The sequence below is a fragment of the Thamnophis sirtalis genome, unplaced genomic scaffold (assembly GCF_051295495.1).
Source record: "Thamnophis sirtalis isolate CommonGarterSnake01/CBP01778 unplaced genomic scaffold, rThaSir2_p1.2 scaffold_12, whole genome shotgun sequence".
NCBI classification, from domain to species: domain Eukaryota; kingdom Metazoa; phylum Chordata; class Lepidosauria; order Squamata; family Natricidae; genus Thamnophis; species Thamnophis sirtalis.
Genome location: NW_028261392.1, coordinates 63,521,477 through 63,543,631, shown reverse-complemented (window position 1 = coordinate 63,543,631; position 22,155 = coordinate 63,521,477). Strand labels below are relative to the sequence as shown.

At 41.1% G+C, this 22,155-nt stretch overlaps 1 protein-coding gene across 1 annotated transcript; it reads right to left on the bottom strand.

The window, feature by feature from the left end:
- Positions 1-693: 693 nt before the first annotated feature.
- RNF2 (ring finger protein 2) lies at positions 694-17,066 on the bottom strand. Its single transcript, XM_087726165.1, has 7 exons — positions 16,914-17,066; positions 8,179-8,267; positions 7,788-7,948; positions 6,089-6,304; positions 4,422-4,694; positions 4,030-4,201; positions 694-2,549 (listed from the first exon to the last, which is right to left on the bottom strand). Exons 2-7 carry the CDS (start codon positions 8,263-8,265, stop codon positions 2,448-2,450), a joined length of 1,011 nt encoding a protein of 336 aa, XP_087582291.1. The 5' UTR covers positions 8,266-8,267; positions 16,914-17,066; the 3' UTR covers positions 694-2,447.
- Between the last annotated feature and the right edge of the window lie 5,089 nt (positions 17,067-22,155).

The following is a 22,155-nucleotide window of genomic DNA, read 5'->3' as shown; positions in this document are numbered from 1 at the left end:
TGATATTGGACAGCTAATTGCCATAGAGACAAAAGCAATCACTTAAGCTTGCCCTCATATTCATTCCGGTACTCAATATATTAAGGGCAGTTAGTTTATACTGTAATGAGGAATTTTCTGTTCCTCCAAATCCCGCACCTTCCCGGGAAGAATAATCAGCTGCTTTGGTCAGTATGTATGGTAGTTGATGGATGAGTCCAATGATCCAAGATGGTCTTCCTTTTCTGCTTCTACTATTGCAGAGATAGGGAATCTCAAAAAGGGACAATCAAAGACAGTCTTCTGTAGCACTTGTTTTACCATATAGTAAAGGGGGGGGGGAGCTGTTGTAGAGAAAACAGTGAAATTTATTAGGGCTGGGCGGAGAGTTGAGAAGGGCACTAAATGGACAAGTTGCTTCTTCAGAATTATTCTCCTCTCCTTCAGAGTCATAGTACTACTGTAAATGGATATGAATCACATCAGAACTTAGCTAGTCACAAAGGATGCATTATTCAGGCTCTTATTTCTCTTTGGGATTTCTTATATATATATATATATATCCATGATCTCTGAACTTCAGGAATGAGATGTAACATTTAATGACAGGACTGTCACTTTTTCCAAAATAAGCTTGCTTGTGAAAATGTGGCAGTAAGGCAACGTCTCAAAGCTGCCAATAGTTGATCCATTAAAAAGTCACAGTGCGATTCATTGATTAAAACAGCTACTTTATATATTTAAGTAAATATAAATACTTATCGAATTCACCATAACAGAAGTTAAAAATTCACATTCTTTCCCACCAACTTGGGAACAATGTACCTTCCCCCTAGACAAATAAAATCTTTTCAGAATGCTATATTTGATCTGCATCTAGGGCTAAACAATTTCTTGGATGGGTTATAAAAGCAAGCTTTTTTTGCACCTGATGTTTGCTTATACAAAACCATTTTTCACATAAAAAGAAATGTGATTATATTTAGTGGACATGCACTAGCAAGCTATATAGTTTGTACATTACACCAAAAATACTGAACAAAACTGAATAAGCATGATACATCTTCCCCACCCCACCCCCCCAACCCAGCTTGGATTTATAGCTGTCATGGCACAAACTGGTAAAAAAAAAATTCAGGAACCTCCAACATTGAACCGAGTACCATAAAGCTTTTTCTTTTGTATGATCATCAGATCTTTCGAATTAGTAGGCATATTTGCAGCTCTGAACTGTGGTAATTGATTTTTTTGACTTTTACACTAGATCATAATTTTTAGACCAACCGTGAGAAGTTGGTAAATATTGAAGCTAATCCCCTACAAGTCCACACTTTTCTGTAACATTTCTTAGCATATTCAAAACCCTCAACATTTCAGTGAAAAGAAGGGTTTTTTTTTTTACATCATCAGGCATACAGAAGGATAAGTCTTCTACTGTCATAGATAACTGACTTACAGAAATCTGGATGATGCGATATGTAAATATAGTTTTGAGCCTATCAAAATTAAAGATCATTACAATCCACATTGCATTTACTTGTACAAGTGCCAAGTATAGTTGACATGGGAAAGTTTCTTCAAAGAAATTTGTCAACATTTGCATCATTGATTTCTATTTTTAAGCAGTATCAGTACAAATCAGTATATTTTTCCCTTTTTTTCTGGGAATGTTAATATGATTGTAACATCATCAGCTCTTCAGGAACTGTGATTAATAAAATTTGGAACTTGCCTCAGAAATGTATGCTCATTCTATAAAGTCTTTTCCAGAGCTAGTTGTATCTCACTCTTCAAACTGCAATTAAGTAATGCAACAGTATTACAGTTAGTGCTGCCTTAGCTATCGTGTGAACTTGAAAAGAATAATTTACCTTTAATATGATGAAAGCAGGAAAAGGAGTAGCTTGCATTCCCATGGACACTGGGAACGAAGACAATGTTGTATATGAGGTGGCTTTTTTATTTACAAAGCAGAATGACAGGGCATTACATAAGAATTCAGGTACCGCTGTGAGCAAATCTGTCTTCCAGCCTGCTTCTTCTTTAGCATCTGAATTAGTTATTTATTAGCAGACCTATTCTTAATCATATGTAACTTAACAGAATTATCACACCTCTTCTTCCTTTGTCAATGTACATCAAGATGCTAGTGGAGTCTGCTCATCCAAAGCCTTCCAACATTCCATGTTCCAAAGAGATTTTGCTGCCACTAACTTCACGCACATGAACCAAGAGCCACCAAATCAAAAGAACACATACGACAGTAACAATGGAATGTTCTGATCATTCAGTTCTTCAGAAAGAAAAATATAAGTTAAATAGCACACAAAATACTGCCTAAAGATACTCATTGGGGAATCCAAGTCCATGTGCAGTTGTCCATGATGCAGAGAATGGTACTTCAACTTAAAAGCAAAGATATAAAAGCAATTATTGTTCCAATTCAAAACAACCCTTTTTTATAAGGCTTATTTGTGTTCCTTTGTTGGTGCGTAGTAGAGCTCCATCGGCTTATTCACTTTCCAGTACTTTTCACTGACCAACTCCAAGGAAAAAGAACCGTTTAATACCTAAAGTGGGAGTCAGAAATAGGGCCAAAGTTAAAAACAGAAAAGGGTTCTTGCCATTGGAAAATGAATAATAAAAGAAGAAAAACCACCAATAACTAGAAAATTACCAACACTGACAAATCACAACTGGTCAACAACATTCACTCCTGTCTATGAATAGGCTATTTAAACCAGATATTTCAGTTCCAAAGGAAAAGCAGCTGCAGAGCAAATGAGGGTGTTACAGTATATTTCCATTTAAAAAAAAGGCTATAGATCTTTTTAAATATGTTCTTCCAGTTGCAAAATAGAGCCCAGTGCTTTAATAAACAAATGTGTATTTTGAAATTTCTGCACTCTACCATCAAGGTAAATAAAGCTACTTCGTTCCAAGCACAGTAATGTCAAAAGCCATTCCAGCTTTGCAAACTGAAAGAAATATTATACCAATTCTGATCTTTGAACGCTGAATGTGACAGAAGAGTGAATATCTTTAGATCTTCAAACATTTAACACTTTGAAAAAAATCTTATCAGCATTTAAATTTTGGGGTTTAAGTAATGACAAAAGCTTTTAGCTGTCTGCATTTTTGTCCAGTAACTTTCACGCTGATAACCTTCATCAAGAACACATCAATTACAATCAGAAAATATTTACATTTCCCCATCAAATGTGTTAGCAATAGCACGGGACATAATCCTGGTTGCTTGCTACCGTTTCCCCGAAAATAAGACATGTCCTGAAAATAAGGCCATGCCAGATTTTTGGGGTGGGCAAAAATATAAGCCCTCCCCCGAAAATAAGTCCTAGTGAAGGGGTGGGTTTAGCCAGAACAGGGGGCAGCCCTTCTCTTCCCCGGTCACCTCAGGGCTTCTCCGCCCCTTAATCGGATCAGCTGAGCCGCTCCATTCACAAAACCGCTGATTCGCGGGTGCCGCTCAGGCCTCTGCTTCTAGCAAACGCAGGTCGTTTTGCAGCCCATTGCGGCTGCAAAAGAAGCCAGAGGCCAAGCAACACAACCAACACTAGATTTCCATCACCTCTTTTTACCAACATGCACACATGTGCTTCCCCCCCCCCCAGTTCACATTGTAACACATGCATAAATAGCTATGTTACCATAAGTGAAATTAAATAGAAAAAAAAATCTTTTCAGAAATTTCCTACATAGAGGGTTACGCCTGGGTATATAGATCAGTGTTTCTCAACCTTGGCAACTTGAAGATGTCCGGACTTCAACTCCCAGAATTCCCCAGCCAGCATTCGCTGGCTGGGGAATTCTGGGAGTTGAAGTCCGGACATCTTCAAGTTGCCAAGGTTGAGAAACACTGATATAGATCATACCTTTTAGACACAGTGTCAACATCGCACACATCCTGACAGCATGCCCTATTTGCTCTGCCTCTGTTATGTTTAGCATAAGGACATTCTGAATAGAATTCAAATTTGTTTTGAAACCATGTCTTTTCCCAACTGTATTTCTGCTCCAACGGTTACTCACGGTGAATTGGCCGTTAGCTGTAGCAATATAAATTGTGTACTGCTTCTCACTGGCTGTTTCCAGATTCATCTGATTAGACTCTCCTTTGCTCCGAAGCTCTTCTAAGGCCAGCCTCACAGCGAGGTACTTGGACAAGTGATCAACAGTAGCGTTGCCCGAGGTCTTAATATACCTGTACAAAAGCAGAGACAGTTTACGTACCTACAGGTTACAAGAGGGAAGACTGACATATATAGAAACGCTTGCAAGGAAAACAATCCCACAGATATGTAAAAGCAATCTATTATTTTCTATTGTTTACATGAAATCATACAGACCCTACAAGATTCAACAAGATTCACCTACTACCATATTCAGTATTCCTTCTAAAATAAAAATGAACTACTGCTTACCTCGTCTGCGCACTGTCATCATTTTCCATAAGCGTAGGATGGGGTCTGAAAACTAATTCGATTTCGCTTGCGCCATCCAGTACTGGGTCTATGGCAACTGTTGTATTGTTATTGTCCAGTTCAAGCCCAGAATCGTCAGAGGTTTTGGTCCTTTTGTTACTTGGCCCAGCCTCCTGATTGCTGTGGGTTGAAGCATTACTGCAATGCGAACTGTCACCATTGTCTTCTGCTCCGCTGCCATTCTCTATTTGTTGCTTCTTTCCTCTCTGCAACCTAGTTAGTACAATCAAGAAAGAATCCAAGTTATTCATTTTTAGAGTCTTTGTGTCAACTAGCAGATTTTGTCCAATCCATGCTATGATTATTTTGTCATTAAAAACAACATACAACCCATCACCCACCATTTAGTCTATATAAGATAGATACTATGCTACATAATATAAAAAAACTGCCCAACATCTCTATATAATATTCAGCATTCTAGTTCCACTGCTGTTTTGAATTCAGTTCTGAAATGTAATAACAATGTGTCCTTTTATGGATGCAAAGTTGTGAAATTCTCTTTTAAGAATCAACAACTTCCAGCTGAATTATAATGATATCAAAGCCGATTCTCTAAATTATAAAATACTCAAAGGGGGGGGGGGGGCAGTAGTAAGTCAGCTCATAATGTACAAAAGAACAAGTGTGGAAGCTGATGCCAAGGTAGTATATACAATCAACCCTGTTTTTCCTTTTATTTGTGCAGGCATATTCGAAGGATATAAATATAAGTCTTTAGTATATCCTACACTTAAAGGCTAGTTGGCTAAGATTCAAAACATATTACCTTAAATTATTTTTAAAAATGCAGTATTTTCCCCATAAAGGAGGGTATTTTTCAATTCAATCAGGAGAAAATGTGGATTAGATTAATTCTAAAGCATATAGCGATAGAATGAAATGATTTTTCCAATTTGGGAGAGGGCTATGTAAATAAACATCAAATAGATCTCCTATGGGTATAAATTTATTTATTTTCACTTATTTAGTTTGTCACTCATGTACAAGATGATAAGAATAAGAATAAATAGGAATAAGAACACAGGAAATGAATAAAAATAAACGGGGACATTAGGAAAGGGACGTTAGATATGCTGGTGCATTTAAGCATGCCCCTACCTAGATGGTAGGAAAAATACAATAGTTCCATGAAATAGCAGTTTATCTTCAAGGAGCTTATACTGTAAGTAGCAGGCAAAAAAATTATCTAGCTGTAGTTTTAAAACAGGGGTAGTATTAATGCTGAATACCAATGCATTACATTCTTCTTCTGCCATGAGGAAATTCATTTTGCTTTTGTGGTCAATTTTGCATCATCCACAGTTTTCAAATTAAAGGAAAAATAAGCAGGAATTTATTTCAAAATGTAAGCTTTTCAATTATTTCAAATAAATATACATTTGACACTATCCAATATAGCTCTGAGACACTGGTCTATTCAATCCAGTAATGCGTATTTCAAATAGAAGCGATTATATAGCTTTCTGGTTCACAACATTTTCTTTCTATTCTTTCTTTTTATGATGAGGTCTGAAGACGGAGATTGATCTTCATGCAAATAAGCATGCGGACAATCACCCAACTAGAGAATCCTGTATATCTATCTTTTCACTATAATTTTTTACCTGTTCAAGGCTTGGATTTTCAGGCCCTCCTCAATGCTGTGGCTCAAAGCTTGCTGATTATTGTGCTTGCTGATCCTTGCTAAAACTCTCTCCTGGTGAGCCTCATATTCATCACGACTTGGGTAAATTTTACTGATGAGGGCATCAAAATTTGGATCTGGTCTCAAAGATCTTTTGGAAACAAGCTTTTTACGACAAGTAGGGCATTCTTTGTTTCTGAGAATAAAAAAAAAGAATTACGAAAATATGTTCTTATCGAATTCTAAAAAATTGTATAATTACTGGATAGTTAGCACATCTTTGCAATTTCTTTTGAAATACTTTATTATTCGGACGGGCAACAGTTATTTGTTAATTTTTCACATCTCAGAATCTGAATTCTTAAAGGTTAACAAATTTGTTATACTCCATAATGACATTATAAGGTTTGTACATAATTGACAAAGACATAGCAGTTAAAGAGCAGGAGGCAGTACAGACTTCAATAGAATGATTTGATCAATCCTCACTGACCCTCATTGCTCTTAGTCCTGTATATTATTTGATCACAACTTTAACAGTGCAAGGAACCTCATATTCTTTATCCATCCACTTTTTCAAAAATTGAAAAAAAGTAAATTATTACTTGGAGTCAGTGTATTATGCTGGATACAAATCTTGATTTGAAGGCTCTGCTTGGATATAAGATGCTCCGGATGGCCTTGGATCAGTTATTGCTCCAGCAAATCTCTCTTAAGCCAATTAAAGGTAAATATTTGGGGCTCAGTGTTGAAATGAAGGATCCTTGGTGCTCTCTGAGTTTGGTTTTCTTGCAAATGTTTCATTACCCAACCTAGGTAACATATTCATTGATGACGATGTTAACTAGTTTGGGTAATGAAATGTCTGCAAGGAAACAATCAAATCAGAGAGCACCAAGGACCCCCATCTCACAAGATTAAGTAGGACAGCAAAAAAATACTCATCTCATTCTGATTGCAAATTCTTTATAACCTTCTTTGGGTCTCAAATGTGGCCAGCCACATATAATAGGTGACAGGAGACAATTTCAGAGAAGAAAGAAAGCAAAAGAATTCCTTTGTGATTGAGCTGTGACAGCAACAAGCAGAGTATAGTCACCCTTCTGAGATCAGTAAAATGAGGATCCAGATTTTTGAGGGCAATATGCTGACTCTATAAACTGCTAAGAGAGGGCTGTAAAGCACCATGAAGAGATATATTAGTGCAGTGTTTTTCAACCTTGGCAACTTGAAGATGTCCGGACTTCAACTCCCAGAATTCCCCAGCCAGCATTCGCTGGCTGGGGAATTCTGGGAGTTGAAGTCCTGACATCTTCAAGTTGCCAAGGTTGAAAAACACTGTATTAGTGTATATAATCCCAAATATCATTAAATGTTGGTGGAAATCTGCTTTTTTTGCCTTTCCTATTCACTCACATTTCTTGTTGAAATAAGAAGCACCTAGTTTTTTTTTATAATTACTCTTAAAATTTCCACCCCAAATCACATACTCCAGCATGGGGCAAAAAAACAGTAGCCTTATCCATATCTGAAACATCCATGAATCACTGTATCCCATGCAGTTTCAACTCCAAAATGCCTTTTGAATCACTGGTTTACACTATGAACAGAATTCCAAGACATAATTCAGTGCTGTAACCATGATGGGGAGGAGGGGTGGCGTTGGTCACTCAACTTACCCACTTCTAAGGGCTGTGATAATGCAATCGGCACAAAATCGATGTAGGCATTCCTTAGTAGTCATGGTATTTTTCAGCATATCCAAACAAATGGGACACATTAGCTCACTGTGGAGACTTCGGGGTGACACCACTATCTCCAGGCCATCTGTTATAGCTTCCTAATGATCAAAATAGTGTTTTCAAGAAGTTATTTCCTTGCTCCATTGAAGCTAATATTTACAAATGCTACATTTTTATTACTGTTATTAATACAGTTGTATTACTTTTCCTTCTACCTAATTTCTTTTGGTACAAACTATTTGTGGTGTGGAAGTTCACACTCAATATAATACGATGGTACAAGCTACATACCACTATATAAAGATGGAGAAGAAAGTAACTATGATACCTGAGGTGTCCTTTGAAGTTCATATAAGCTGAGTTCCCATGTTTTGCTCAATGGTTGCGTGCCATTTGTCTGTACAGCCTGAGACATGACTAAAAAAAGAAAAAGAAACACCATCATCATCTTTTTATCCTACCTTTTAGATATTCATATAAAACTCAAGATGGCAAACAAGCCCAATATTCCTGCTTATTTTCCCCACAACAACCTTGCGAGATGAATTGGCCTGAGAGAGAATGACCAGTCCAAAATCACCAAGCAGTTTTCCTAATTTTAATAAGCCATGTAGCTTGACGAGATTGGACATAAGCATAAGAATAGTTTTGCTAGAGAGCAGGATAAGATCCATTCTTATAGTGATTAATGAAATACCTCTAGGGTGCTCCCAAGTAGGAGACAGATACCACCACTGTTCACCTAAAATTGGAATCAAACTGCCTCCACAAAGATAACAATGAGTCTTCAACCTTACTGGTTTTTAACTCATGAATATTAACCATGAATCTAGCCAACCACTTTTAAAAGCATTCAAGTAAGTGGCCATTACCATGTTTTGTGGTAATCAATTCCATTATTTGGTTATTTATAGTGTGAAGTACTATATTTTTTTTGAATATTGGTTTCAATTGGTTTCCTTGGATGACTACAGGTCATAAAGTTTTCAAACCGTGTGAAAAATTTCTCCCTGTCGACTTCTACACTATCCATCAGACACTATCCAAACACAAGGCCTGTGGGCCGGATCCAGCCCATGATGGGCCCAGAGATGGCAAGGGACCGGCTGCCACCACCCTGGCATGCACACAGGTTCCGCAGCCCACGCAGGGGGGGTCCAAGAGCCGCAACTGCCGGCCCAGCTCTCCCAGCAGCAGGCTGCAGCAGAGATGGAGGGGTGGGGGCAAAAACATGTGATCCACCCTGCTGGACACACTGGGCAGTTGCCCACTCACTATTTGTTTTGGCTTGCCCACAGCCGCCACGGCTGGGTTGGGGCAGGTGGCCACCTGAATTGCGTGCCTTGCCCTGCACCTCTGCCTGTCCTGTTTTTACCTGCAGCCGCCACAGCTGGGACAGCTGCGCAGACACCTAGCAGACCAAATTGCATGCCTTCCCCTGTGACTATGTCACCTGCTGCTGGTGCCGCCACCATGGGGCTTGGCCCCTGCCATCCAAACCTCCTTCTCCAGCTCTGCCGCACACGAGATGAGCTTCCTGCCTGCTGCCTCACCCACGATGGCCCCGGAGAACAGGAAGGATGGAGAGCCCCCGTCCCCAAGAGGCAGCCGGGACTCTCCGGCTCCTCCCCACTCTTCCCTGCCCAATTCCCTTCACATTCCTTTCTATTAAATATACTTGTACAACAGGACAAACTATTGTTGTATTCTAAGTTCAAGGAAGACTAGGACTAAGACTTCCATAGCTGGGATGCAATAATCTGGATGCCTTCTAGATCAGGGGTCCCCACCCCAGACTGGTCCCGGTCCCTGGCCTGTTTGGAACCAGCCCATGCAAGCAAGCAAAGTGTCATCTGCGCACATGTGGGATTTCAGTAGCACACAACTACCTCCATCCCTGATCCAGGGAAAACTGTCTTTCATGAAACTGGTCCCTGGTGCCAAAAAGGTTGGGGACCACCATTCTAGATGGCAAGAGATATAATATCTTCTCTTTGTTGTCACCACAGGGCCTTCTTGATTTCTTCATGCCAAGAGGCTTGTTCTGAGGTCCCACTGCTTCTTATGGTTGAAACTCTTGGGATTGTTTTTGAGTTTTATTTTGACAAAACATAAAACATCCAAGCCAGCTTCAGTTTTGTTCTATTGCACCAGCCTGATGGAACTTTCTGAATGAATGTTTTGTTTCAAGTTTGGACAAAACATATTTTCCATTTCATGGTCACCCCAAACTTAAATAATATATTAACTGAAATACACAGATTGGTTAATACAATACTAAGCCTCAGCAAGCCAATCCTGCCATTCCATAAGTATAATTAATACATGACTCTAACACATATTTCCACTGTCCTTTTATTTTTAGAAGCAGATATTTTTGGTTCTTTTAAATATGATGCTTTCCAGATGTGACATCTTCAACTACCAGAATTCCCCATCAACATAGTTACTGTTGGGAATTTTGAGTGAAACCCCCACATGTAAGAATGGAATTGAGGTTGGAGACTATTTTATTGTTTGCCACAAACTATTATTTTTAAATATGTTACTGTAAGTCACAAGACTTTTATTATAAACCTCATGAAGTAGAAGGGACAATATTTTAGGATTTATATTGTTTTTCTAAAGACTAGAAAAATTGAAATCACGTTGATTTTCCACATTTCAGTTACTTAAGCAGCAACATGGGTGCATTTCTCTATAGCCCTAAATTAGAACAAAAAATTCCAACGCTGCCTTCTTCATTGATATCATGATATCACCACAGATTTTGTAGTCCTGAGGTAAGATAGCTACATAAAATGCTGGAGGTCAAAAGTGATTGTCTACCCTTGAAAGGATACTTTGATTTCCAGAATGGATGAATGGCATCAAAGTTGATGAAGTTAGCAGACATGGCTAAAACTCAACTTCATTATATGATAGTATATACTAGCCCCATGGTGGCGAACCTATGGCACGCATGCCAGAGATGGCACACAGAGCCCTCTCTGTGGGCGCGTGCGCTAACACCTCAGCCTAGCTTTATCACGTTTCTCTATTGCGTTTCTCGCCGTCGTTTGCAAGGAAACAAAAGTTTGTGGGGCTAAAAAAATTTTCACTCAATCAATTTCAACTTCTCGCGAAAGAAAAAGATCTCGTGAAGTTGGAATTGATTGCGTGAACTTTTTCACGTGCGCGCTTCACAATGGGGGAGACGGGGTCCCCTCCTCCTGAAGCCCATTGTGACACGGAGCCACAATGCGACCCTGTGTTCACTCGGCCAAAAAAAAATAAAAAAATCAGTGGCTTTTCCTGCAGAGATGCCTGTGTTGGGATGCATTGCCTCCTGCCAGCCAGGTGAACTTTGGCGGGCTGCTCCTGATCTTATTGGTCTACAGATGTTAGATTCCCACCACCCAGCACCAGTTCAGGGGTTCCTTCCTGGGAGAGAGGGGGGAAAGAGAAAAAGGGAGGGAAAGAGGAAACAGGGGCAGAGAGAGGGGGAGGGAAAGAGAGAGAAACAGAGAGAGGGAAGAGAAAGAGACACGGAGGGAGAGAGGGAGGGAGAGAAAGAGAGAAGGAGGGAGAGAGGCAGATACAGGGGGGAGGGAGAGAAAGAGGGGGGAGAGAGACAGAGAGAAACAAAGAGGGGGAGGGAAAGAGAGACAGAGAAACAGAAAGAGAGAGAGGAGGGAAAGAGAGAGGGGGGAAAGAGAAATGGTATTACAAACGTTTTTCTTTTTTATTGTTGCTAAACATAATATGTCAAAAGCATCAAAAATGAAGGGGCATAAAAGTCCATTTATCATGCTTTTCTTAGAACAATTAGCTGAACTCTGCCTTGTTTATCACTATTTTAGGTAGTAAAACCTCAATATTCAGGTTAAATTGCTAAGTTAGCACTTTGCGATAAATAAGTGGGTTTGGGGTTGCAATTTGGGCACTCGGTCTCTAAAAGGTTTGCCATCACTGTACTAGCCATTTATATAACAACAAACCTATCTAATCAGCAAAACCAAGGTTTCATTTTCTTCCACCTCAAACAGAAAGTTGAAAAGCAGTTTCCAAGTGGAAACAAAATTAATTGCATTCTTTTCTTTAATCAAAGCAGTCAATTTAGCTATTCCTGCTAACTCCATCAACTTTTGCAGCCATTTGTCCATTGTGGGAATCAATTTTTGTGCAAAAAGTATTCTTGCTGCTATCAACATATACAGTATAGCATCAAAAGTAAAATAAAAAAATCAATATATTCATTTTAAAATATTCTGTATTAAGACGTGAATCCTATTCCAATATTTCTTTGTTTTCTCACATGTCCATAATAAATGATAAAAAGTTCCTTCGTTACATTTACATTTCCAACATTCATTTGAAATGCCTTTAGACTCAGCTAAAGAGGAAAAGATTCTCAACGTATGAAAAAACATTTCAGACATGTCAATTGCTGTATTAAGCAATGTTGAAGACCAAGAGAGCAATGATATTTTGTTCACATTCCTTTCTTTCTGCATTTTTTTTCCTGAGAGTTCATGACATATTTTTAACTTTAACTATTTTATTTGACTAATCAGCGTAGGAATATTAAAAGCTGGGGTATAACTGACTTATATGGACTATTTCACAACCATTTACTTTGCCCCATACCAGAAATCAACATTATATTTTTTCCCATTTAAGACATTTCCATGCTTCACTTAATCCAGAAACTAAGCCACAAAGTAGTGTATGTACGTATGTACTTATTTGCCATTTCTAAAGGCATATACGGGGTTGCATTTATTTTGTGTATTTGGTATTTAATATATATACTGTACATGTATACATATTAATACAATAATTCACATTCCTTTTTATGCACTTAGTCATATATACATAGTTCTATAGACAAGAACTTACATGTATAAAATTTTATACTTTTTAAACATGTATTATTTTGCATATAATAGACTTTTCAATAAACATTTTAAATCAAAATCACTTATAATATAAAAATATTTGACTTCTCTTAGTTCATTCAAAGGGAATGATCATTCATCACTTCAACTTCATTTTGAACTTCTATTTTTTCTTTCTTTCATTCAGTCACGTTCAATTCTCACAGACTACATAGACAAAGTACCTGTAGCTTTTTGGAAAGGTTTTTCAGAGGTGGCTTGCCATTGTCTCTTTGTAAGGCTGAGAGAAAATGACTGGCCAAAGGTCATCCAGCTGCTTCATGGACAAGATGGGACTAAAACTCATGATTTCCCACTTTCTAACCTATTGTCTTAAATACTACATCAAACTGGCTCTTCAACTTCTATTAGAATTCTATTCTAATTTCTTTGATTGCTTCTTTGCCTAATATAAAATAGGCTAAATGAATTATTTTATTTAGAACACTTTTTTGGATAAATAATTTTGCAACAGCTAATTTTCTTTGGACACAAATCAAATTGTGTAACAAATATTTAGAACACTCTATACCTTGATTCCAAACTAAGACTCAAGGCCACCTTCTGCATCTCTAACCTTGAATTTTAGACAGAGTTATCAACTTTCTGAAAAGTCTACCAGCTGCAAATATCCCTTATCTACAGGTAGACACTGACTAAAACAAGTATACATAAAATTGTGACTCATATATAGGTAATATCCAGGCTCTGTGGAACACAGATAATCTTGCATTTTTTTTGCACTATTAATACATTAAATTCTTGCAATAGTGGCAAATATCTGTAGCTCAGAAAAGGGATGCAAGTGGAGGTTTGTTATCTTAGCCTGGTAAGGAAATGTTTGGAAACCAATCCACACGCTATGAGAATGAACCTCCACCCACATTAAATTCTATCTAAATAAAATTTTTGAAATCTGTTTTTCTGCAACTTTGCTTTTAACCATTAAAGCATACTGATTAATTATCAATCAAATATTATCTAAATGTTACCATTTTACCATAGATTAACCTATGACAAAGTCAACAAATATTCAGTGAAACTAATACTATCATAAACATAAGTATCTTTAAATCTCATCATTTAACTACACTTTGAATTTTACAATTTTAAATGTTGGAATATTGCTGGAATGGCATGGTTGTGTAGCAGTTAAAACACTAGATTTGTCAGCTGGAAAGCCAGAAACCCGGGTTCAAGACCCTAGTGCCACGTGACTGGGTGAGCTCCCATTTTCATCCCAGCTATCACCCTAGCAACATCTCTGGTCAATCCTGACAATTTTTGGAAGCTCAGAGAGTTCAAAATCCACAAGAGTCCATCTTTAAAGTCCATCTTTAAAAATACAGGCAGTCCTCACCTTACAAGTTCATTTAGTGACCGTTCAAAGTTACGTCACTGAAAAAAGTGACTTATGACTGTTTTTCACACTTATAACCATTACAGCATCCCCATGGTCACATGATCAAAATTCAGATGCTCAGCAACTGACTCATAATTATGATAGTAGATGTGTCCAGGGGTCATGTGATCGCCTTTTGCAACCTTCTGAGAAGCAAAGTCAATGAGGAAATCAGTTTCACTTAACAACCATGTTACTAATTTGCCAACTGCAATGATTCACTTAACAATGACAGCAAGGAAAGTTGTAAAATGGGAACAAAACTCACTTAACAAATATTTCACTTAGCAACAGAAATGTCAGGCTCAATTGCGGTCATCAGTTGAGGGCTGCTCTTAAAGCAACCCCTAGCAACCAAAGCTGTTGTAATATAGTTCCTTCTGTAGGTGTGGGTCACCCATGGCCCAGTTCATACCAGGGCATGCAGAGCCACGCTGAACCACACAGGAGAAAACAAACTCCTAAAACTCCATAACATCCTGATAGTTCATAACATAACATCCTGAGATGTGCCCTACCAACGACGCCCAGGATTTGACCATATATAGACAGAACTTCCCTGAGCAGTAGATTAGAAATTGTACTTTTACAGGCTGTTTTTAACCACATGCTATTGCTCCTCCTGCCTTTGTCCTATCTCAATAAAAGGGGCTCTCAGACCCCCAATCTGGGTCGCTCCATCCCGAGAAAGATTGTGTCCTGTCTTTTCTCAACATTGGCCTCATGGACGAACCACGGGAACGTTACACAAAGCTCTTTCAAAGGGACTAATACTGCATATTGTTACACCTATCGCTCATTAAAACACAAGTCTACCTTAACTTAATATTTATATGTTAGTGTGTAGGTATATACATATGCATGTTTATTATGCACTCTAGAAAGACTGCAGAGAAGAGCAACCAAGATGATTAGTGGACTGGAGGCTAAAACATGCAATTAACGCAGGAACGGGGCATGGCTAATTTAGTGACGGGAAGGACCAGGTGCGACAGTGTTCCAATATTTGAGGAGCTGCAGCAGTTCAACCTGTTTTCCAAAGTACCTGAAGACCAGTAAGGAATAATGGATGGAAAACTGATCAAGGAGAGATTCAACCTAGAAATAAGGAGAAATTTTCTGACAGTGAGAGCCATGAAACAAAGGAACAGCTTGTCCTCAGAGGTCGTGGAAGCTTTCGAGAACAGACTGGACTGCCATCCGTCAAAAATGGTCTAGAGCAGTGGTAACCAACCTGGTCCCTACCGCCCACTAGTGGGCATTCCAGCTTTCATGGTGGGCGGTAGGAGTTTTGTCCGATACTGAAACACTTTCCTTTTTTTAATTTAATTGACTTCCCTACTTTATAAATCACCATGACTGTGGAACCGATGGGCGGTTAGAAAATTTTACTACTAACAGAGATGCAAAAGTGGGCAGTAGGTATAAAAAGGTTGACTACCCCTGGTGTAGAGTCCCCTGCTTTTGGGGGGGGGGGGTAAGACTAGATGGTGTTGAAGGTCCCTTTCCAACTCTATTAATCTGTTATAGCATATCTATATGTGCGTTATAGCATGTCCATATGTGCATTATAGCATGTCCATATGTGCGTTATAGCATATCTATGTGTTATAGCATATCTATGTGCGTTATAACATATCTATATGCGTGTTATAGCATGTCTATATGTGCGTTATAGCATATTTATGTTATAGCATATCTATATGTGCATTATAGCATATCTATATGTGCGTTATAGCATATATACAGGTGTGTTATAGGATATCTATGTTATAGCATATCTATATGTGCATTATAGCATATCTATATGTGCGTTATAACATATCTATATGCGTGTTATAGCATGTCTATATGTGCGTTATAGCATATTTATGTTATAGCATATCTATATGTGCGTTATAGCATATATACAGGTGTGTTATAGGATATCTATGTTATAGCATATCTATATGTGTGTTATAGCATATCTATATGTGCGTTATAGCATATCTATGTGCATTATAGCATGTCCATATGTGCGTTATAGCATATCTATGTGTTATAGGAGGATATCTATATGTGCATTATAGCATATATATGTGTGTGTTATAGCATATCTATATGTACGTTAAGATCAGGTAACAGAATTTCATTTTTAACGAGTGCCAGAGTCCCACAGGAGACAAAAAAAATGAAAATAAAGCATCTCTGACTTAACTTTCACTTCCCACCGACTGCAAAATATCCTTGGCTTCCCGGGGGGGGGGGCAACAAGTACCCCAATTGCGCTTCTTCTATAGACGAGAAGAGAGACCCTGGGCCGCCCGCACAAACCTTTTCCGTCAAAGGTTCGAGACCCGAAGCTTCGGCAAAGGAAAAAAACCAGCCGGGGCGAAGGGCACACAGGCAAAGAAGAGTCCCGCGGGGGAAAAACAATCGCCATTTGTACCACGAAGCCCGGCCGGGGGGGGGCCATCACGGGGGGGCCCGGAGCGATTCCGACCGCCTCAGGCTACGCGTTAGGTAGGCGGGAGCAGCCGAGAAAGGTTACCCCACCACGGCTGACATCTTGAACGAAAAATGACCGTCTTTCTTAGTCTGAAAAGGGGGGGACGGTAGGAAGAGGAGGCGCGTCCCGTTGAGCGCCCCCAATAACGACTTGGAGACTTTCAGCCGCGAGAGGGGAGGCTTTTGTAGCCGCCTCAGCTGAGGTAACCCAGCCAGAGAGGCCCCGCCGCCCCCTTGTTTTGTTTTTTCACTCACCGGCCCCGTTGCTGGCGAGGTCTCGGAGGCCGGCCCGCTCCCTCCCGCGCGCCTGGCTCTCCTGCTGCTGCCCGTCTTGGCCGCCGCCGCCGCCGGCGCCCCCAACTCCCCCACCCGCAGCCAGGGCTGAGGCGCCTCGAACCGCCGCTCGCCTCAGCCCGCCCCTCCCCCACCCCCCTTTTTCCCTCGCGAAGCGGCCCAATATGGCGGCAGGCAGCGGCAAAACAGCAGCGGAGGCCCCGACGCAAAGGACGCCGGGAAAAAGAAGCGGGGTGGGAGGGGTGGGTGGGAGAGAAGGACGCGACGCGTCAGGAGACGGAGTGGGCGGGGACTGTTTTACGCGGAGTCTCCGCCCCCTTGTTCACGCCCCTCTCTCGGCTGGGCTGGATCCTCCCCGTAGCTGATGTTCCCTTTAAATTTCACTGCTTCCCCCCCCTCCTCCTCTTCTCCCCGTCTCTCTGCTGTACATATATAGATATTTTATACATATTACATTTAGTGTCTTTAAGTCAGTCTGTTTCTACTATCTACCACTTGTTATAACTTCTCACTCTGGATCCTCCCATAGCTGATATTTCTAAATCCTTTAAATTTCACTGCTTCCCCCCTCCTCCTCTCCCTGCGTACATATGTGGGAAGTTATCACCCAGCCCTCTCCCAGAAAAATGAAATATCCTAGGAAATATCGAAAAGGCAGAATATTTCTCTGGATGTGAAAAGAAACATGTTTCAAAAGACAGAATAGCTGCCTGTAGCTTCCTGCCCATCCTCAGTTAATGGGCCATTAAGATCGCCAGGCTAGCCCACTTTACATAATAAAGACTTCTCCTCACTGCAGCTGTAGGGGGAAGGGATATTACTCAACTGACCACAAGACAACTGAGAACTCATCACAGCCTAGAGCAGTGTTTTTCAACCTTTTTTGTGCAAAGGCACACTTTTTTCATGAAAAAAATCATGAGGCACACCACCATTAGAAAATGTTAAAAATTTTTAACTCTGTGCCTATATTGACGGCACACCTTACACTATGTCACGGCACACTAGTGTGCCGCGGCACAGTGGTTGAAAAACACTGGCCTAGAGAGTAGCCCCCTGCATGGCACCATGGGAGTCTGACAACCAGTCAGAATACATTTCTTACACAGGAACAGGAAACAGAGAGGTGGGACTGAACAGGGTATAAAAAGCCTAGCAAGCCCCTTCCTCAACCTTTCTCTTCTTCTCCACCAACATTGAAGCATGTGATCACCTTTTCTGTTCAGGGCTCAAGCCATGTGGTCCTGTCCACCATTAAAACCATCTTTCCAAGCAGCCTCCATGTCTCCAGTGTCTTCTTCCCCACTTGGAGCCGAACCCAGAAGGACATTTCTTTCAACACATATAGATATATTATACATATTACATTTGGTGTCTTCAAGTCAATCTGTTTCTACTATCTACCTTTTGCTATAACTTCTCACTTGGCTGGATCCTCCCATAGCTGATGTTCCCTTTAAATTTCACTGCTTCACACCCCCCCTTCTTCTCCCCATCTCTCTGCTGTACATATATAGATATATTATACATATTACATTTAGTGTCTTCAAGTCAATCTGTTTCTACTATCTACCTTTTGCTATAACTTCTCACTTGGCTGGATCCTCCCATAGCTGATATTCCCTTTAAATTTCACTGCTTCACACCCCCCTCCTCCCCGTCTCTCTGCTGTACATATATAGATATATTATATATATTACATTTGGTGTCTTCATGTCAGTCTGTTTCTACTATCTACCACTTGTTATAACTTCTCACTCTAGATCCTCCCATAGCTGATATTTCTAAATCCTTTAAATTTCACTGCTTCCCCCCCCTCCTCTCCCTGCGTACATATATAGATATTTTATATATATTACATTTGGTGTCTTTAAGTCAGTCTGTTTCTACTATCTACCTTTTGCTATACCTTCTCACTTGGCTGGATCCTCCCGTAGCTGATATTCCCTTTAAATTTCACTGCCTCCCCCCTCCTCCTCTTCTCCCCGTCTCTCTGCTGTACATATATAGATTTTCACCATCGATGCAGAAGGCCCAGGTAGCTACATCTAGAACATCTAGAGCAGTGGTCCCCAACCCCCGGTCCGTGGACCGGTGCCGGGCCGTGGAGTACCTGGCACCGGGCCGCGCAGCGGCCGGGGGCCATGCAACGGCCGACTCTTCACTCATGCAGCGCCGTCGCCGGAGGGGGGGAGCTGCGTGGAAGCACAGGAGCAAGTGAGGCGAGGAGGAAGAATCCCCCGCTACTACACCACCTCCGCCCCCTCCCCGAGTCAGCCGTCCCCTCAGTGAACGCCTCCGCCTCTTTCTCCTTTCTCGCCTCAGTCGGCTCGCCTGGAAGCGAGGCGAGGAGGGGGCGGACCATGCGCTGGAAGCGGAGCCCTTGGAGGCCCTGGCGGCTTCCCCGGCGGTCGTTGTTGGCCGCTCTCTTCTTTTTCTCGCTGTCCTCCTCGGCTCAGTCGTCTCCGAGTTGCCCAGGAGGGGCGGCGCGCCCGGGACGGAGACGGCGCTTCCCCGCCCAGCCTTGGCTTGTGAGAAGGAACGGCGGGAGAGGTAGAGAGAGAGAGAGAGAGAGAGAGAGAACGTCGGGCAGCCGAGGGCAGGGGGGGGGGTCTTTTGAGGGGAGATGGGGGGTGCATGATTTTGGCACGTGTGCGCCCTCCGCGGGCGTGGGTGGGGGGCTGAGAGGAGTCTAAGGGTAGCGCAGGAAAGGGGAGGGTATGAGCACCGCCTGAGGTGGTGAGGGGCAGTCGCCAGATTCAGGCCGCCGCCAGATTCAGGCCGCCGCTGCCACTATTGCAGCGCACGGTGGAAAAGCGGTGGTCTTGCCCACCCCTTCCCTGCCTCCCGCCCGCTCCAGTTGCCGCAGCCAGGGGTGGGGGCTCGGTGCCTGAAGTCTCTTGCCTCTCTTCCAAAATTTCGCCAACGGGCATCGGTGAAGCGCGCTCTTTCTCTTCCTCACAAAACACATTTCCTTTCCCCCCACGCGTAGTTATTGGCGATATGGACTCTTGGACTCTTACCCAGCCAGATCAGTATCAAACATTTCCCTGACCTCAGCAGAAGCGAGGTTTTTTCTTCTCCTTTCTCTCCTTAATACTGTATTCTTTTTACATTGCTATCCTCTGGCTTATTTAATTTTGCCCTTGCTCTTTTTATCTTTGACCTTGATTAATTCAGCTGTTTATTCCTTAAAATCTACATACAAAATGGAAGGTGGGATATGAGTCAGGTGTTGAATTGGGAAGGTGGATTTAAAACAACGCCCCCCTCACCCCTGCGCGCGCTCAGCGGGCCACGGTAAAATTATCAAAGGCTGACTGGTCCGCGGCGATAAAAAGGTTGGGGACCACTGATCTAGAGAGTTAAAATTACGGCAAACAAGTGTAGGAGGTATTACACCGAAAAGGCGACAACATCTGAAAGAAAACAAACATCACGGACTGAGTTATATTAAAAAGCAGTGGCTTAAGGCATTTTTCGATAACCTCCAAGTGAAGACCTCTGCAGAGTCAAGAAAAAAAAATGTGCTAGAATGGGCTTAATAAAAGCCTACCAAGTTTTTTATTAACCTGAAACAGAGTCACTGGGTATCTGGCTTCCGGACGGGTTGATACAATTTCAGAAAGAACATCCTGAAAAATTTGAAGGCGACGGCTGGGTAAAAATATCTCTTTAAACATATCGGCATGGAAGGCCTAGCAAAGAATACCTCACCACCACAGGAATGGCTTGAAATATCAATTCAAGCCATCCAACTCTTGCCAAAGGCTGAAGAAAAATGGGGAACGGTTCCAAAGAAGAGATGGCTTCAAAAATCGTTAAGAGAAATCAAGATTCTGAAGGATGGGTGGAGAATATATTTGAACGGCTTCAAGGATCTTTAGAAAACCTCTCACTTTACGAGGAACCCATCAATTCGTGAAAAACCTGCTTTTGGCTTTGATTCTACCTTGCCTTTTTGCCAAAAGCTGCAGAAACAAGCCTTCTCCTTAACACTTTATGTGCCCAAGACTGTGGTTCCGGAGGAGGAGGAGGAGGAGGAGGAGGAGGAGGAGGAGGAGGAGGAAGAAGAAGAAGAAGAAGAAGAAGAAGAAGAAGAAGAAGAAGAAGAAGAAGAAGAAGAAGAAGAAGAAGAAGAAGAGGTAACAGAAAGAACAGGGGGAGGAAGAGGAGGAATCCTCCAGCTGTGTGGCCTGGTTCCTATCCGGCCGGGGATCGGATCCCTCCAGCTTGTCTCCATAGAATACAATCTTTTTCTTCCCAGGAATGTCTATCAAGTATTTTCTTCAAGAAATTCTCAATCTTGTTAATATCCATTAAAAAAAAAGAGTCCCAAAGTTGTTCTATTAAAAAATTGTAGATTAGCTTGGATCATTTCCTTGTGGAATAAAATCTTCTCTGATATGTCTATCAAATCTTTTTTTTCTCAAAGGATTCTCGACCTTCTTAGTATCCATGAAGAAACAGTCCCCAAACATCACCTCTTATAAGTTGCAAGTTTATTTGGAACTCTTGTTTCAATTGTGCTGAGAGAGTTATATTCAAGCCATCATCATCATGAAAACTGGTTTGTATTCCGAAGTTACAGTTAAATTATTTCCATTACCTGCTTGGAATTATCTCAGTGGGTTGATAGTTTTCTACACCTAATTGCAACTCTTGCTCCTTTTTATATCATCTGTATGATTTGTATCTTTAGTACCCAATTGATTTTATAATATCGGTGATTCTCTGTAAAAAGTTTTCGGAGACTTCCGTAATGACAGATTTGAGCTCAGTTTTAAGCATTTTCTTAGCTCCCTCTTGTGGTCAAGAAATAAATTTATTTGTTTGTTTGTTTTCTGGCCAATCAGAGTTCATGGAAATTGGAGAATTTCTTTTTTTTAATTAATTTTTTAAATTTAAATTCCCCCCCCCCCGTGTCTCCCAATTCCTTCCCTCCTTTCTTCTCTCCTACTCTCCTTCCTTCCCTCCTTCTTTCCCTCCCTCCTTCCCCCTTCCCTCCCCCTCTCTTCTCTCCTTCTCTCCTCTTTCCCTGCTTCCTTCCCTCCTTTCTTCTCTCCTCCTCTCCTTCCTTTCCCCTTCCTTTCCTCCTTCCTTTCCTCCTTCCTTCCCCCTTCCTTCTCTCCTACATTCCCTCCTTCCTTCCCTCCTTTCTCTCCTTCTCTCCTTCCTTCCCTCCTTCCTTCCCTCCTTGCTT

What these genes read in the sequence shown, in the direction of transcription:
- RNF2 (XM_087726165.1), bottom strand. Translation starts at nt 8,265, where the DNA reads ATGTCTCAGGCTGTACAGACAAATGGCACGCAACCATTGAGCAAAACA. An exon ending in AACTTCAAAGGACACCTCAG is followed by an intron (nt 7,949 to 8,178) that starts GTATCATAGTTA and finishes TTTGATCATTAG; the next exon opens with GAAGCTATAACAGATGGCCT. An exon ending in GATGACAGTGCGCAGACGAG is followed by an intron (nt 4,202 to 4,421) that starts GTAAGCAGTAGT and finishes GCTTTTGTACAG; the next exon opens with GTATATTAAGACCTCGGGCA.